The sequence below is a fragment of the Salvia hispanica genome, chromosome 1, assembly GCF_023119035.1.
Source record: "Salvia hispanica cultivar TCC Black 2014 chromosome 1, UniMelb_Shisp_WGS_1.0, whole genome shotgun sequence".
NCBI lineage: Eukaryota > Viridiplantae > Streptophyta > Magnoliopsida > Lamiales > Lamiaceae > Salvia > Salvia hispanica.
In genome coordinates this window covers 36,640,939-36,657,428 of record NC_062965.1, presented here as the reverse complement: position 1 = coordinate 36,657,428, position 16,490 = coordinate 36,640,939, and the positions used below count along the sequence as shown (strand labels likewise).

The 16,490-nt window shown below is 40.1% G+C and overlaps 1 protein-coding gene and 1 long non-coding RNA gene across 4 annotated transcripts; both read right to left on the bottom strand.

Annotated features, from left to right (window-relative positions):
* Positions 1-859: 859 nt before the first annotated feature.
* Positions 860-9,596, bottom strand: LOC125202794. Of its 3 annotated transcripts, XR_007173191.1 has the most exons (4): positions 3,014-3,101; positions 2,802-2,935; positions 1,495-1,556; positions 860-1,038 (listed from the first exon to the last, which is right to left on the bottom strand). XR_007173191.1 is itself a non-coding variant. In XM_048101266.1 (2 exons), the coding sequence occupies exons 1-2, from the start codon at positions 8,206-8,208 to the stop codon at positions 1,034-1,036; spliced, it is 1,161 nt and encodes a 386-aa protein (XP_047957223.1). In that variant the 5' UTR covers positions 8,209-9,596; the 3' UTR covers positions 860-1,033. The 3 variants fall into 3 exon arrangements, 1 of the variants encoding a protein (XP_047957223.1); XR_007173192.1 differs by lacking the exon at positions 1,495-1,556; XM_048101266.1 differs by lacking the exons at positions 1,495-1,556; positions 2,802-2,935; positions 3,014-3,101 and adding an exon at positions 7,053-9,596.
* A 323-nt stretch (positions 9,597-9,919) lies between these two features.
* Positions 9,920-12,106, bottom strand: LOC125202626. Its single transcript, XR_007173137.1, has 4 exons — positions 11,969-12,106; positions 11,715-11,891; positions 10,625-10,686; positions 9,920-10,170 (listed from the first exon to the last, which is right to left on the bottom strand). It is a non-coding gene; the product is annotated as an uncharacterized LOC125202626 (long non-coding RNA).
* Between the last annotated feature and the right edge of the window lie 4,384 nt (positions 12,107-16,490).

The following is a 16,490-nucleotide window of genomic DNA, read 5'->3' as shown; positions in this document are numbered from 1 at the left end:
TTCAGCCGATTTGGGATACCGAGGGCAATCATCTCCGATCAAGGGACTCACTTCTTCAATCGAACGGTCGAAGCAGAGATCTCAAACAGGGAAATAAAGAGCATCTTAGAGAAGACAGTCAACCCCTCTAGAAAAGATTGGAGCACAAGGTTGGAGGATGCTCTGTGGGCGGATCGGACAGCCTACAAAACGCCTATCGGGATGCCCCCATATCGCACCGTCTTTGGGAAGATGTGCCACTTGCCGGTGGGAATTGAGCACCGAGCGTACTGGGCAGTTCAGCAAGTTAACATGGATGCCAGGGCCTGTGAAGAGGAAAGGAAGCTGCAGCTACAAGAGCTGGAAGAACTCAGATTGGAGTCGTTTGACTCAGCCATGTGGTACAAGGAGAAAACAAAGATGTGGCACGACAAAAATCTGAGAACCAAGAATCTCCAAGTGGTCAGAAAGTACTACTCCTCCAGTCGAGATTGAAGCTAATGCCTGGGAAACTCAAGTCAAAATGGGCAGGACCTTACATTATCACTGCACTACGTGCTAATGGAGCGGTCGAGATTTCAGGGAGTGTCCCTAACTCTGAACCTTTTCTCGTCAATGGGCATAGGTTAAAAATATATAGGGAAAATGAAGAGATGTGTGTAGTGGAAGAAATTCCACTACACTTTAATTGTCACGCCCGTATTTTCTAAGGATAGTAAACACGGTTGATCACGACTAGGGGATGATTAAAGAAGCGGGGAAGAAAGGGGAAACACACATCTTTGACCAAAATATTTAAATAATTGAAATAACGTAGGAAACAACATAGTATCATTTCAACAAGTACCAATTCTAAGAATTTAAAGACTAGAAAGTAGACAATTTTGAAAAGAGTTAGGTTCTCAATACTAAACAATTTTGAAGAAAAGACACCTAGCGGAAGCGTTCAAGACACGGAAAATGCCGAGTATGAAGACACGACACATCCAACAATATTAAGCCAAACATAAATAATCCATGAATTCTGCTCAACATCCTCCACGCCCGTCGTCGCTCAATCTGCACATTAAGAAAAACAAATATGCAGGGCTGAGTACTTGATGCACTCAGTGGACACATGCCAAATCAGTTTGTCAAGCCATAACGAGTGATCTTGGGGGTTTTAATTGAAAAGAACCCAAGTCACTAAAATCATCTTTACATAAAATTCGGTTGCAACCATTTTCCATCCACATCACCATCACCATATCTGAACATACATGACAAGGAACGTGGCCACGAACCAAGTCACTAGACCGGCCAACTCCAAAGAGATAGCGCACGATCTACTGGGTGTACACTAGTCCGAGCAGGGTTTGCGGCCCTACTGGGACCCGAATTCGATTAAACATACATGGCATAGCCACTTCAGATAGGTTCATTCAAACACAAAACATGGCAAGACAAACAATTTTCACCTCCTTTCACATAAAAATAGTATTTAGGACATAGTCCTTATTTAAAACGAAAGCCCACCTCACAAGCTTACTCCTCAATCACCTCTTATTCCAACCGCAACCAACGTGCACAAGCTCACCCTTTTTGAAATAACAAGATATGCAAAATTCAGACTTTGCAAAATAAATTAATTTAACAATGCATGCATCCTAAGTGTGTGTGGTCAAATTATTCATTCATCCTCTCCATCAAGAACTTTCATATAATCAATCAAACAAAACAACATCACTAAAATTATACTCTCATCCGTCGGCTTTAATCTCATGTACAAGGGACACTCACGAATTTAAATCACATAGCCCAAAATTAAACTCTTTCCTTAAGTAAAATCGTCGAGAACTAATCTGCCTAGAACAAAATCCATCTACTGCTTCAAGCATATAACTAAACTAAAGTAGTCCACTTAAACTTTAGTATTTAATTTAATAATAAAGTAGCAAATTAACTAAGGTAAAATAATATTTACATACTCCCTCATCCTTACACGTATCTGCTTCCCATTCCACCACATTGTAAAACAAAGTAAAGGAAATAAAATAGGTATTGTATGTATACTGCCCAGCCACCACGTATATATATAACAAGAAAGAACAATTTAAAATAATATACCAAAGTATACTCCCTAATCCAATACACGTGTGTATATATACATATATATATATACCCCCCTCAATACCACTTTGATTTAAAAATCACATATCCTCCCTCAAACAACTATATTCAATAAGAACAAAATTTAATACAGTACTATCTTACTCCCTGCCACCAACACGTATCATATCTCTCAACTCTATCTCTGTTTTAGCAAAAACTCAGATTCTCTCTGTAACTCACCACTCACAACAAGCTCATTCTCATATTCTCGTTCAAGCAGAACCTAAATCCTGATTCCTATCTCCAATTTTAAGTATCAAAACAAAGCTACAGATCCCAAATCAATGCACAATCTCATCCCCCTCTCTCACTAATCACTATTGTCGTTTCCGTTCGTCACTCCCGCCGCTGCCGTCCAGCCTCTCCGTCGCCGAGCAGCGCCAGATAAGTCCCATTCCTTTTTCTCATTCTAAACTTTTACATTAATTTTTCTCATTTGTTCAATTCAAAAATTATTGGGCAGGCAAGAAATTTTCAGAATTTGACATCGAAGAGAAACAAAAGGCAGCTTCTAAAGCTTTAAAGATCGAACCTTTCAAAAGGAGTATCATTCAACAAGTTGCAGACATTTTCAAAATAAATTATTCCAGATTCGGCCAGTGAACTAAAGTGTATGTATGAAAGTATGTCTTGGAATTGAATGCAGAGACTTTCAAAAATTGTGGATATACCTTCCCGAAGAAGCAAAATTTGCAGAAGAGAAGGTATTGAAGAAAATCACAACTCTCTTGCTTTCTCCTTCAACTTTGAAATGAGAAGAACAAATTGGGATTTGCAGGCTGCTCGATTTTGTTCTTCCTTTCAACTGTGACAAGGCATAAATGGTGCTATGGATTTAATATCCAGAAAGTTGTAAACACTGGATTGAAGGGAAAGATTATACCTTTGGAAAGAAGCAGAACTTGTAGCAATTGGGAGGAATTGAGATCACAGCACTCTAGATTTCAAGCTTTTTGATGGGAGGAAGAATATAACGGCAGATACAAAATGAAGCTGCGTTGTGGAGAAATTTATAAGGAGAAGAATGGATTTTGGTTGGAGATTTTCAAGGGAGGTGGAGATATGGAAGAAACCGTTGGGTGATGGAATTGGGAGAAATATTTTGACCAAAAATTTGACTGCGGAGTAGAATAATTAATTAGTATTCTACTACTACGGAGTAGAATAAAATGCTAGAATAAGAGAGATAAAAGTGATATGCCCAAATATTTGATTTAGAGAATATTAATTAAATTGTGGTGTTTTCTTTAAAGTACTTTAGTGTTATTCCAAGTACATAGACGGACGCACAATTTTCCACCGATGACTCTCACGTCACACTCATCGTTTATTTTCACCACATAATTAATCAATGACCAAAACAAGCATCCACTATTTCCATTCGCAACTAGTCAAAACAAAGACAGTATTTTAATCAAGGTCTATCACTCGCTCGTTCTCAAAACAAAATTCAACGTGAAAAGGTACTAAAAAGACGGGTGTTACAATCTACCCACCTTCACAAAAATTTCGTCCCGAAATTTGCTTAGATTATTCGAACAGTTCCGGGTACTTCTCCTTCATCTTGTCTTCTAGCTCCCACGTAGCTTCCTCAACACCATGATTTCTCCACCGAACCTTCACTGAAGCAATAGACTTGTTTCTCAACTCTTGCACCTTCCGATCTAGAATAGCTTCAGGCTTCTCTTCATAACTCAAATTTGGATTCAAGATCATCATCTCCTCTTGATGAATTATGTGGCTAGGGTCGAACACATACTTCCTCAATTGTGACACATGGAAGACGTCGTGCACATTCCCAAAGCATGGTGGTAACGCCAATCTATACGCTACGGGACCTACTCTATCAAGAATCTCATATGGTCCAATAAATCGTGGTCTCAACTTGCCCTTCACACCGAACCGAGTTATCCCTTTAGACGGAGCTACTTTTAGAAAGACTTTATCACCAGTTTCGAACTGTAGATCGGTTCTTCGAACATCAGCATATGATTTCTGTCGATCCTGAGCTTCCTTGATCCTCTCACGGATTTGTCGAACAATCTCTATCATTTCTTCCACAGAATCGGGTCCAAGGACTCTTCTCTCACCCACTTCATCCCAATAAAGTGGAGATCTACATTTCTTCCCATACAATGCCTCATACGGGGCCATGTTAATAGTCGCCTGATAACTATTGTTGTAAGCGAACTCTATTAGTGGCAATACTTCCTCCCAACCTACTCCTCGATCTAGCACTACAGCTCTCAACATGTCCTCCAAAGTCTGTATCGTCCTCTCTGTTTGTCCATCAGTCTGCGGGTGGAATGCAGTACTGAAATTCAACTTGGTGCCTAACTCTCGCTGCAGGCTCATCCAAAATCTAGATGTAAATTTCGAATCACGATCACATGTAATAGTCACCGGTACTCCATGTAAGCGTATGATCTCTCGCACATACATCTTAGACAACTTATTAGCTCCATAAGTATCACGAATCGGCACAAAGTGGGAAGATTTGGTGAGACGATCAATAATCACCCAAATAACCGTGTTTCCTCGTTGAGATCTCGGTAATCCTGTCACGAAGTCCATTGCGATGTGCTCCCATTTCCATTCCGGAATCTCAAGTGGTTGCAGTCTTCCATAGGGTCGTTGATGTAGGGCTTTCACTTGTTGACATGCTAGACACCTCTCCACAAATGCCGCAACATGCTTTTTCATGCCATTCCACCAAAACTGTCTCTTCAAATCTTGATACATCTTGGTACTCCCCGGATGCGCAGTATATGGTGTTTCATGCGCTTCCCTCATGATTTCATTTCTAAGTCCTTCGTCTTTAGGCACACACAACCTTCCCTTGTAGGTGAGGGCATTATCCGCCTCCTCGTGAAAATTTTCTTGCTCTCCTGCCCTCGCTCCCGAACGGATTTTCTCTAGTAAAGTATCGCGTCTTTGAGCCTCGACAATTCTAGCTCTTAGGTCAGGTTCCATCACCAAGGTGGCGATCCTTCCTTGCACTGTCTCGGGCGCCCTCACGACTTCCAATCGCATCCTACTGAACTCTCGTATCAAGTGCTCTTCATTTGTGAGAAAAGTGGCTAATTGAGGTTGAGACTTTCTACTTAGAGCATCAGCCACTACGTTCGCCTTTCCTGGGTGGTAGTTTATGCTACAATCGTAATCCTTCACTAACTCGAGCCATCTACGTTGGCGCATGTTCAAATCCTTCTGTTCGAAGAAGTACTTGAGGCTTTTGTGGTCCGTGTATATCTCACAGCGAACTCCATAAAGATGATGTCTCCAAATCTTCAAGGCATGTACAACTGCTGCCAACTCCAAGTCATGCGTCGGGTAGTTCAACTCATGTGGCCTCAATTGCCTTGATGCATACGCAATCACTTTCCCATTCTGCATAAGTACACATCCCAGTCCAACCTTCGATGCATCAGTATACACCACATAGTTAGTGTCGGGCTCTGGCACAGCGAGAATCGGTGCGGTGGTCAACTTCTTCTTCAACAACTGGAAACTCGCCTCACATTCCGGTGTCCAATTCACTTTGACTCCCTTCTTCAATTGTTGAGTCATTGGCCTTGCTATCTTTGAAAATCCCTCGATGAATCTCCGATAATATCCCGCCAGTCCTAAGAAACTTCGAATCTCATTTGGTGTAGTCGGTGACTTCCATTGTTGTACAGCTTCCACCTTTGCAGGGTCCACTCGAATTCCATCCGCGGTCACTATGTGTCCAAGGAAATTCACTTCCTTAAGCCAAAACTCGCACTTGCTGAACTTAGCATAGAGTTTCTCGGCCCTTAGCGTCTCCAAGGTGGTCCTCAAATGTTCTTCATGTTCCTCCTCGTTCTTTGAGTAGATAAGTACATCATCTATGAAAACTAGGACGAACTTGTCCAAATATGGATGGAACACACGATTCATAAGGTCCATAAATACAGCCGGGGCATTTGTTAATCCGAAAGGCATCACTATAAACTCATAATGGCCGTATCTAGTTCGGAAAGCAGTCTTGGGTACGTCTTCTCGTCGGACTCTCAGTTGATGGTATCCCGATCTCAAATCCATTTTCGAGAACACTCCAGCTCCACGAAGTTGATCGAACAAATCATCTATCCTCGGCAGCGGGTACTTATTCTTGAGTGTCAACTTGTTCAACTCTCGATAATCGATGCACATCCTCAATGTTCCGTCCTTCTTCTTCACGAACAACACTGGCGCTCCCCACGGCGACACACTGGGTCTAATGAAACCCAAGTCGAGCAACTCTTGCAGTTGTATCTTAAGCTCTTCCAATTCCTTAGGCGCCATCCGGTATGGTGCCTTAGATATCGGTGCTGATCCCGGCTCCAAATCAATTGTAAACTCCAACTGTCTATCGGGAGGTGGTCCTGGCAAAGCATTAGGGAAAACGTCTGGGAACTCTTTCACTACCGCCACATCTTCTATTCTTCTTTCTTGCTTCTCCTCTCCATTAAGATAGACGAGATACGCTGGACATCCTTTCCTCATCATAGTAGTTGCTTGAAGCGCAGAAATTATGGACTTGCGTCGATTCATAGAAATCCCATAAAATATAGTAGGCTCCTTTCCCGGGGTTTGGAAAAAGATCTCTCTCTCGTTGCAGCGAATGGTAACATGATTCTCGGCTAACCAATCCATACCCAAAATTATATCTATACTCCCCATCGACATAACTTGCAAATTATGTGCAACTAACTTAAGTTCTCCCATAGTAAGTTCAACATTCGAGCAAGTTTGTGAAATATCTACAGTTCCTCCTACTGGTGAAGTCACACTCATTCTATGTTCAGTTTTATTGGTAGGCAGTTCTAATGTATCCACACATGACGCTGAAATAAAAGAATGCGATGCACCCGTATCGAACAAAACAATAATAGGCATGTTGAGGAGTGTGCCCATACCTGCCAAGTTTCCTTGCTCCTTACTTCCTTGCCCAATCATCGGTTGTTTTCCCTTTAAAGCATATGCCCTTGCTTGAGTGGGAAGTCCTTGACGACGTTGTTGTTGCTGCTGCTGCGGGGCGGGTAAGTATCCTCTTGGCTCGACTTGTAGTGCCCTCTGTTGCGGACGGAACCCTTGATTATTATGCCTTGCTCCCATTCCCACGTTCCTATTCGGACACTCTCTAGAAAAATGACCATTTCCACCGCAAGTGTAGCATTTATTGCTCTTCTCTCTGCATACTCCAAAATGGTTCTTGAGACAACTAACACAGTGAGGGGCCCTAGGCCGAAAGTCACCCCTCTGATAGGGAGCATTCCTACTTCCATATTGTGGTGGGTTTCTCATATATTGTTGTCTCTTATTATCGTATGGAGCTCGATCTCCCTCCCACTTCCTCTTGTCTCTGAAATTTTGTTGATGAGGTGGTGGAGGTGATGTAGTTTTCACAATTGTCCTATCCTTGGGCAGCGCCTCTTCAACGTCTAAGGCGCAACTCAAAACCTCCGAGTATGTGATTCCTCTACGGCTAGCCACAGCTGCTCTTATATCGTGTCTGAGCCCAGCACGAAATTTTTCCGCCATCTTCGCATCCGTGTCTACTAACTCAGGCGCATATCGGGTCAATTCACAAAGGGCCCGGTCGTACTCTGTCACAGTCATGCGTCCTTGCTTGAGGGTATGAAATTCCTCTACTTTTGCTCGCCTATAACTCATGGGGACGTACTTATTGTTCAACTCCTCCTTGAATCCTTCCCATGTCAGCGCTTCACGGCGTGCAGGGTCCATGGTCCTTAGCTTGGTATCCCACCAGTAATCGGCGGGCCCAGTTAGTTGAAATTTCACACAAGCGAGTCGTTCCTTATCGGTGCTCTCCATAAACTCGAATATACGCTCGAGAGCGCGTATCCAAGTCTCTACCGTTGATGGCTCTCCCAGTCCATCAAACTGTGGGGGTTTTTGGCTCATGAAAGTCTCGATGTATCGTTTTGGCTGAGGTGGGGGTGGTGGTGGTGGAGGCGGTGGTGGTGGTGGTGGCGGGGTTTGGTTCCCAACACTCTCTTCGGTTTGTTCCCTCGCATTGCGCCTTGCTCGTGGACCACGTCTCGGCGGCATTCTGCTTCAAGACACATAATTATTACAATTCCTTTTATCCATAAATCACCACTTTCTCATAAATCTCCTCATATATTTTTTTTTTCATGTATAACAGTTAGGTAGCACGTATAAGAGGTATCAAATTCTAACTTCTCATAACTAGGATCAAAGAATAAACAATTGTCTCACTGAGGACTTCGCATCAAAAACCAATAGGAATAAAGAAGATTACTACTAAGTTCGATAAAGAAAAAGATAACATTAAACTACTTAAAGGATCTAACGCAACTACTTAATCATCTTCCTCCATGGGTCCTTCCTCTGGGTCTTCATCGGAATCTTCTATGGGGTTCCCTCCAAGGTCCTCCTCGGGTTCCTCTTCGGGGTCCTCTTCGTAGTCTTCCTCGTACCCCGGGACCATCCCTAATTCTCCTTCGTTTCTGTTCTCCGCCTCGGCCTCATGCACTATCATTTGCTTATCCTCAAATTCCTCATCCGCAGGCTGCGGGGGTAGATCATCTTCAGAATCAACTAAGGCGCAATATATAGCCTTTCGGAAGCCTTTCAAGTCTCCCTTCATGTCATCACTTTCGTCCTGGTACCATGTGTAACGCTTTGATGTCGTTGTGGCCCATTCCTTCCAACTATTTGGGAGTAGCTCAATCAACTTCTCTATACCATCAAGCTCCGTCACCCCAAACTCATGAACAGCCTTCCAAAGGGTGTCGAAACGTGCGACAAACTCTAGCATTGGTACGTTGTCTTTTTTCCGATAGACTCGATATGCTTTAAGTTTTTGTTGTGCCTCCGGTGGGTCACTCCTTCGTGGGGTTCGAATCCTACTCGCCATCTATGCGAAGGGTAGGGTTTCCCAACGTAAATTCGAAGTGAGTACAAAAGTAAAAAGAAAATGGTATATATGCCCAGGTAACGCTAATTATCGTCACTCGACCTCCAATCACAATTTTCAAACATTTATATTTACTTTTCTATTTTTTTTTTTTTATTTTATATCCTTTGGTATTAGAGATTCACTGTGGTTCAATGTTCCATGTTCATTCATTTGCTCAAAAAAAAGACGAAAAAATTGAGTTATTACATACCACTAGAATCTATATCGTCATTCCCAACGTACATCTCAAAATAGTCCGCAATCACACACAAAGTTCACAATATTATCCTTCGATATCCACGAGTCATCACTCAAATTATTACATATAGACCACATAATCAAGCGTAAACAAATATTATCACTAGATATCTCAACATATAACAACATCATACTCCTCAAATCTCAAAAGAAAAGAACTGGCATGCTTTCACTTAAAGTTCAAATATCTCCAAAATTTTCACCAATTTTTCCACAACATAAATATTTCTGCCAACCGAATCTCACCATGCACAACTAATCAATTTCCATTTCCAAAACATTTACCTCATTTCAGGTTGAGCGGCGACGGTCGGATGTTGAGCCTTTGACACTTTTAAAATTTTTATTCAATTACCTATTTATTTATTTATTTTGATCTAGGGATACGAATCTAGATCAAGACAGAAAAGACTCTAGGGTCCAGAGCGGAAAGAAAAAAAATTGCTCTGATACCACTTTGTCACGCCCGTATTTTCTAAGGATAGAAAATACGGTTGATCGCGACTAGGGGATGATTAAAGAAGCGGGGAAGAAAGGGGGAAACACACATCTTTGACCAAAATATTTAAATAATTGAAATAACTTAGAAAACAACATAGTATCATTTCAACAAAGTACCAATTCTAAGAAATAAAGACTAGAAAGTAGAATATTTTGAAAAGAGTTAGGTTCTCAATACTAAAACAATTCTAAAGAAAAGACACTTAGCGGAAGCGTTCAAGACACGGAAAATGCCGAGTATGAAGACACGACATATCCAACAATATTAAGCCAAACATAATTAATCCATGAATTTTGCTCAACATCCTCCACGCCCGTCGTCGCTCAATCTGCACATTAAGAAAACAAATATGCAGGGCTGAGTACTTGATGCACTCAGTGGACACATGCCAAAACAGTTTGTCAAGCCATAACGAGTGATCTTGGGGGTTTTAATTGAAAAGAACCCAAGTCACTAAAATCATCTTTACATAAATTTCGGTTGCAACCATTTTCCATTCACATCACCATCACCATATCTGAACATACATGACAAGGAACGTGGCCACGAACCAAGTCACTAGACCGGCCAACTCCAAAGAGATAGCGCACGATCTACTGGGTGTACACTAGTCCGAGCAGGGTTTGCGGCCCTACTGGGACCCGAATTCGATTAAACATACATGGCATAGCCACTTCAGATAGGTTCATTCAAACACAAAACATGGCAAGACAAACAATTTTCACCTCCTTTCACATAAAATAGTATTTAGGACATAGTCCTTATTTAAAACGAAAGCCCACCTCACAAGCTTACTCCTCAATCACCTCTTATTCCAACCGCAACCAACGTGCACAAGCTCACCCTTTTTGAAATAACAAGATATGCAAAATTCAGACTTTGCAAAATAAATTAATTTAACAATGCATGTACCCTAAGTGTGTATGCTCAAATTATCCCTTACTCTTTTCTTAGCAACCTTCATATCTCGACCTCATCAATTAAACAAAACAACATCAACAAAATTATACTTCTATCCGATGGCACACTCATAAATTTAGATCACGTAGCCAAACAGAAATCCTACAGCAACAATTCTCTAGCTCAAACAATCATATGCAAGTAAAATAATGGAACAAGAAAAAGTATATTATACTCCCAGCCACCAACGTACATACTCTCTGTCCAAACACACGTATATATATATATGTATATTACTACTTCCTCACTGAACTTTAAGGGACAAAAGCAAAACCAGATAAAATGATTAATACCTATATACCACAAATCAACACACGTAAAAACTCACTTCTCCACATTATTATTAATTAAAGAAAGGAATGAGGATTAATATCACAAAATACCTCCACCTACACGCATGTATACAAAGGGAAGAACAAATTAAAATAATATAACAAAGTATACTCCTACCCTCCCGTCAAACTCTTCATCACAACAGAATAAAAGAAATATTATTATATAAAAGAATTTAATAAGTACACTCCCTAATCCAAGTCAGAAAAAAATAACAATTCAAAGAAATTGTACTACATACATACTCTCCGCTGTCACCTACGGCTTTTCACCAAAAGAACCAGTCGAAACTCTCTCTCTCTCCAGCTCTCAATTTTCGCCCAAAAACAGAGACACAACCATACCTCCCTCTCTACATCTTTTATTAAGATTTTACCATGTGTTCGATTAAATAATTAGTGGGCAGGCAAAAGTATTTCCAAGAATTTGGATTGAAGAGAGAAAACAAGAAATTCAAGTTTCTAACTTTATCAAGAACCAATCGTTCACCAAATTTTGAAGAAAAATCAACAAATCTGATCTCGTGGACTACCGTGAATGTATGCATCTATAACATGGAATTGAAGAGAAGGAAAATACCTTTGGTTGAGAGAAAATTTTGCACAAGCAGGAGGTATTAAAAGAGTCACGGTTTCTTCAAATTTAATACCCAGAAGGTTGTATACACTAAATTGAAGGGAAAGATTATACCTTTGAGAAGAAGAGAATAACAAGAAGAATTAATTCCGACACTCTCTCGGTTTTCTCCTCTCAATGCTGTGATATCAAGAATTTGGCCATTGAGTCAACAAATTGAGGTTTTCATATTAATGAATTTGAGGAGAAGAATATACCTTTTTGGTGGAGGAGATGAAAATAACAGCAGCTACAAAAAGAAAGCTGCGTTGTGGAAGAAGTTATAAGGAGAAGAATGGGTTTTGGTTGGAGATTTTTAAGGAAGATGGAGATATGGAAGAAACCGTATGGTTATGAGATTTGGAGAGATTTATTTGACTAAAATTTGACTGCAGGAGAAGTAGAATAATTATTTAATATTTTGGCTTCTCAAAACGGTCAACCCAAAGAAGTAAAAGCTAGAAATAAGGAAGATAGAAAGATAAGCCCAAATTAATAGTTTAGAGTATTAATTAAATTGTAGTATTTTATTTTTAGTATTTTGGTGACTAAGTAAGAACGCCTAAATAATCTCACCGACGACACTCACATCAATCTCGCTGAATACATTCACCACACGATTAACCAACACGATCAAGCATTCATTAATTTCATTCACATCCACTCGAAACAAAGACAACATCTTATTTAAGGTCTATCAATCGCTCGTTCTCAAAACAAAATTAATCGAAAAAGGGTACTGTTTTACAAGACTTGTAATACTACCTACAGGCTGTGTCAGTCAGTGGGAGCAAGTATCTTTGCAAGTGTAAATATGGATCTAAAATGGCTAGACAATGACAATGGGTTATGCCCAAAGAGAATTATCTTCTCGCCATCGTTGTGCCAGGATTTATTCGATCATATTGTCTATTAGATATTACATAAATTAGAATGTATGTATTATGATTGTCAAGACAGCCTTCTATAAATAGAAGTCTTGAGGAAATCATCTACTAGAACATTCTAATGGGATATGTAATTAAGGGCAAGAAACGCATGATTGGAAGCTTATATAGACCTTCGTGGTCTTAGGCAAGCATCTAAATCACAGTATATGTGTTTTATCAAAATTGTCAAATATTTGGAATTTGACTTGTGTCCTTAACAGTGCTGTAAGCACAAGGAAATTGAAAGTGCATTACGTATGGTATTATTGGTACTCTACGATGATGAAATCTACAAAAGTTGCAAACAACTAAGATTGGCATCTGGTGTAGGAAACTAGTTGTCTACCCAGTTAAGATAAATGATTTAAGAGAAATTAATTACATTCTTAGCATCTAAGTCCTTTTAAGATGCTAGAAAGAATGTTGAGATTCTCTTAGGAATCCTATATCGACACATTGCTTGGAACATTTAAGCATTAGAAATTCTATGAAAAGGTTTATACCTCTCAAGATGGAATTGTCTTGTCTCTAGTCAAGTGTCGTTTGACGCTTAGTGAGATCAAGAATTATGAGACTAGTTTTGGAGATAGTTGTCTCATGTATGCTATAATGTGTACTTAGTTTGATATTAGTTGTGCTTATGCATAGCAAGTATATATCATATTAACCATGGCAAATGAATTTTGATTGAGGTAATGAATATACCCTAGTGCTTGAGAAAGACTAGTAATTATATTCTAGTTTACCAGTCATTCATGTAATGTCCTTGGGGTTACACTGTCTTAGTTTTATGACTAATCAGTGATCGAGTAAGTCATCCTCTGAATATGTGTTTACCTTAGGAATATCTTCCTAATAGCTTTAATCGTAAGTTTGAGTACGCCTACGAGTATTATTTTTGAATTACTCTAGTAAAGGCTAACTCAAGGGACACATGAGTTTATTAAGCTAAGCAATCACATATGGGGATGAAATTAATTAAAGATCAAGTACGCAGCAAAGACATTATGGTGACAAAGATATAATCAGAGAACAACCAAGCAGATTTTTCTTTCACTTAGTGAAATGAATGGTAGTTCGATATATCTAGTACCAAGACCTGTTTTGAGTATAAATGGGAGAGTTTTTGGCAGTGGGTATACTCGAAAGCATGTTTTGAGTATAAGTGGGAGATTGTTTGGTTTGGTATACTGAAAAGCATGTTTCGAGCAGTTTCGCACGAATAGAATCATGCTTGTATACGTAAAACTCTACAATCCACTTTTAACCCGATTCGGTATTATTCGAGCAGTTCCGCACGAATAGAATCACTATTATTATTACATTGTGTTTGCTTGTGAATTTATAAGATGTTTTACAAAAGTGAGATGTAGAAAATTTGAGGAAAGTGTGAGAGTTTAAGAAAGAAAATTTGTTTGGAAAGTATGAGAGTTTGAGAAAAAAATTTTGTTTCAAAAGTTTTGAATGTGGATGTGAAATGCAAAAGTGTTTTGCTTTGGGATGAGATATGTTGTGTGTTATACTTGTTTATCTTGAGATATAAATGTCTTTAAATGTGATAGTTGTTGATCTATGAGATGATGAAATATGTTGCGAACATAGAGTGCTTATGGTGTAGGCTAGATTGAATACGCGCGAATCGTAGTTCTAAGTTCAAATAATCTATCACTTTCCCGAGTGAAGAAAAACGAATGAGAATCTGGCAAACCCCTAATTTGAGAAGGCATTGAGGCAAGGAGATCGAGGGTGAAAATGGAAGTCAGTGGACCATGAAACTTTTTATATTTCTTGGAATGGTGCGAAACGTTGAAACAAGCTTAATGAGTATTATTTTTTTTCCTTGAATGATGAGAACAAAAAGAATACAAGGAAGGTCTCAAGAAGAGAAAGATACCAAAGACGAGGTGAAGTTTCAAACGCGAAAGAGGGTACGAGACATGAAGAGATGATGCTCTGCGACGTAGCTATGCAACGACAAGAGATCATACTCGCGAAATAACTTAGTATAGTGTAATCTTGCGTAATTTGCTAAAAGTGGCGACACGATGGAGACGACCTTTAGAGCATGCAGAGAAGCACCAAGATGATTAAAATATTCTACGAGAATGACGTTTGTGACATGCCAAGAATATTATGAAGATGGGACCTTCAATTACAGTTATTAATTTTTTTTTTGCGATACGAAGAAGCTGTTTGGAATTAGGAGGACAAGATGTTGGAGAAATATTATATTCGAGGACGTAAGCAAATTTCGGGACGAAATTTTTGTTAAGATGGGTAGATTGTAACACCCCGACTTTTTCGTCCTTTTTATTTGTTCTTGAAAGAACGTCGTTTATGCATTTGAAAATTTTTTCCCGCCTTTGTTTCTTTTGTCGAGAGAATGATTTTACAATTAAGGCTTATACAATTATTCTTTTGCAAGTCCAATTATTTTTCTTAAGGAAGTCCACTTATTCTTTTTAGCCCCAATTCATCGTAATTATTTTCTGCAAATTAGCTTATCCTAAATCTGCCGTTATATTTCACAAATCTGTTTCCACAAAATCAGCACCCTCTAAATATATGGAACAGAATTAAGATTATATATACTATACACGTCATCCTCAATCCCACGATCTCTCTCTTTTTAATTTCCGAGGAACTGTGTCTTCTACTATTCTCTGCAGTTACAAGCGTTACTCTCCCCTCCTGCACTATCAGAATTTTCATTTACACCATGTTCCAAACAACAGTTTCATATCCCATTCTATACACATCCTAATCTGCTCCATAGTTCACAAATTGAGAGGAAACATCCGAGTGAAAGCAGAGAATTCTGTGAGTCTAAAATCGGCAAGGAGGATTCTCAGTTGCATTTCAATTTACAAGCCCAACATGTTCGGGAATCTGAACTGGCGCTGACTGCGTGCGACGATGCGGGGCTGAACGGCGAGCTGGGACAGCAGCGATTGCGACAGGAGACCGGTCAGCGGCGGCGGTTTCCGGCGTGAACAGCAGCAGCTCCTGCTGCGTATGACATTGGCGGTGGTGGTGCTGTGTTTTGCCGGTGACAACAGGTGAAGATGAAGGGAGATGTCGGTTGGGGGAGCAGCAACGTCGGCATCCGGTGTGCGAATGGCAGCGGCGGCGAGATCTGCTGGACACCGGCGAAGAAAGAGGCAGCAGATCCTGCTGCGTCTCGACATGGGCGGCAGCGGTTCTGTGTTGAGACAGTAGCGACGGCGGTGTCGCAGCGAAGGGCTGGCGGATAAAAAAAGAGAAGATGCGAGGCGGCGGAAGTGCAGCGTGGGTGGACGAAGGCGGCTGAATTGAGGTGATGTGCGAAGAGAGAAACGGCTGGAGAGAGAGATTTGGGCGAGAGAGAAAGGGCAACAGATGTGTTTCAAATGAGAAGAAGGGATTTCAAATCCCATTTGGTATTTCACGTAAGGTGAGAAAGAGAGAAAGCTTGAACTTTTGTTTTATTTAAATGTTTGGGCCAAATGATTCATGTTAAAGTTTTGGGCAATGTGTTTTCACGTAAGGAGGTGGATTGGAGTTAATTTGGTTGAGTCAAATTAATTAAATGAAGATTGGGCCGGAGTACACTAAATCAATGGGTGACTTCACGCACGCTTTTCGAGAACGGAATGGAACACAAGTTAAGGCTTTAAACGATCGAGGTGGGCTTTCAAACTAAAGTTTTCAAGAGCTTTCGATTTAATATATATACCGGTTTGAGCATCATTTTATGTGACTGCAATTATTTAAATTCCAAGCATGATGTGAAATTTGTGATTAAAGTGAGAGTATTGAAAGTGATGTTATG

Coding starts and splice junctions, on each gene's coding strand:
- LOC125202794 (XM_048101266.1), bottom strand. CDS start 8,208: ATGCCGCCGAGACGTGGTCCACGAGCAAGGCGCAATGCGAGGGAACAA.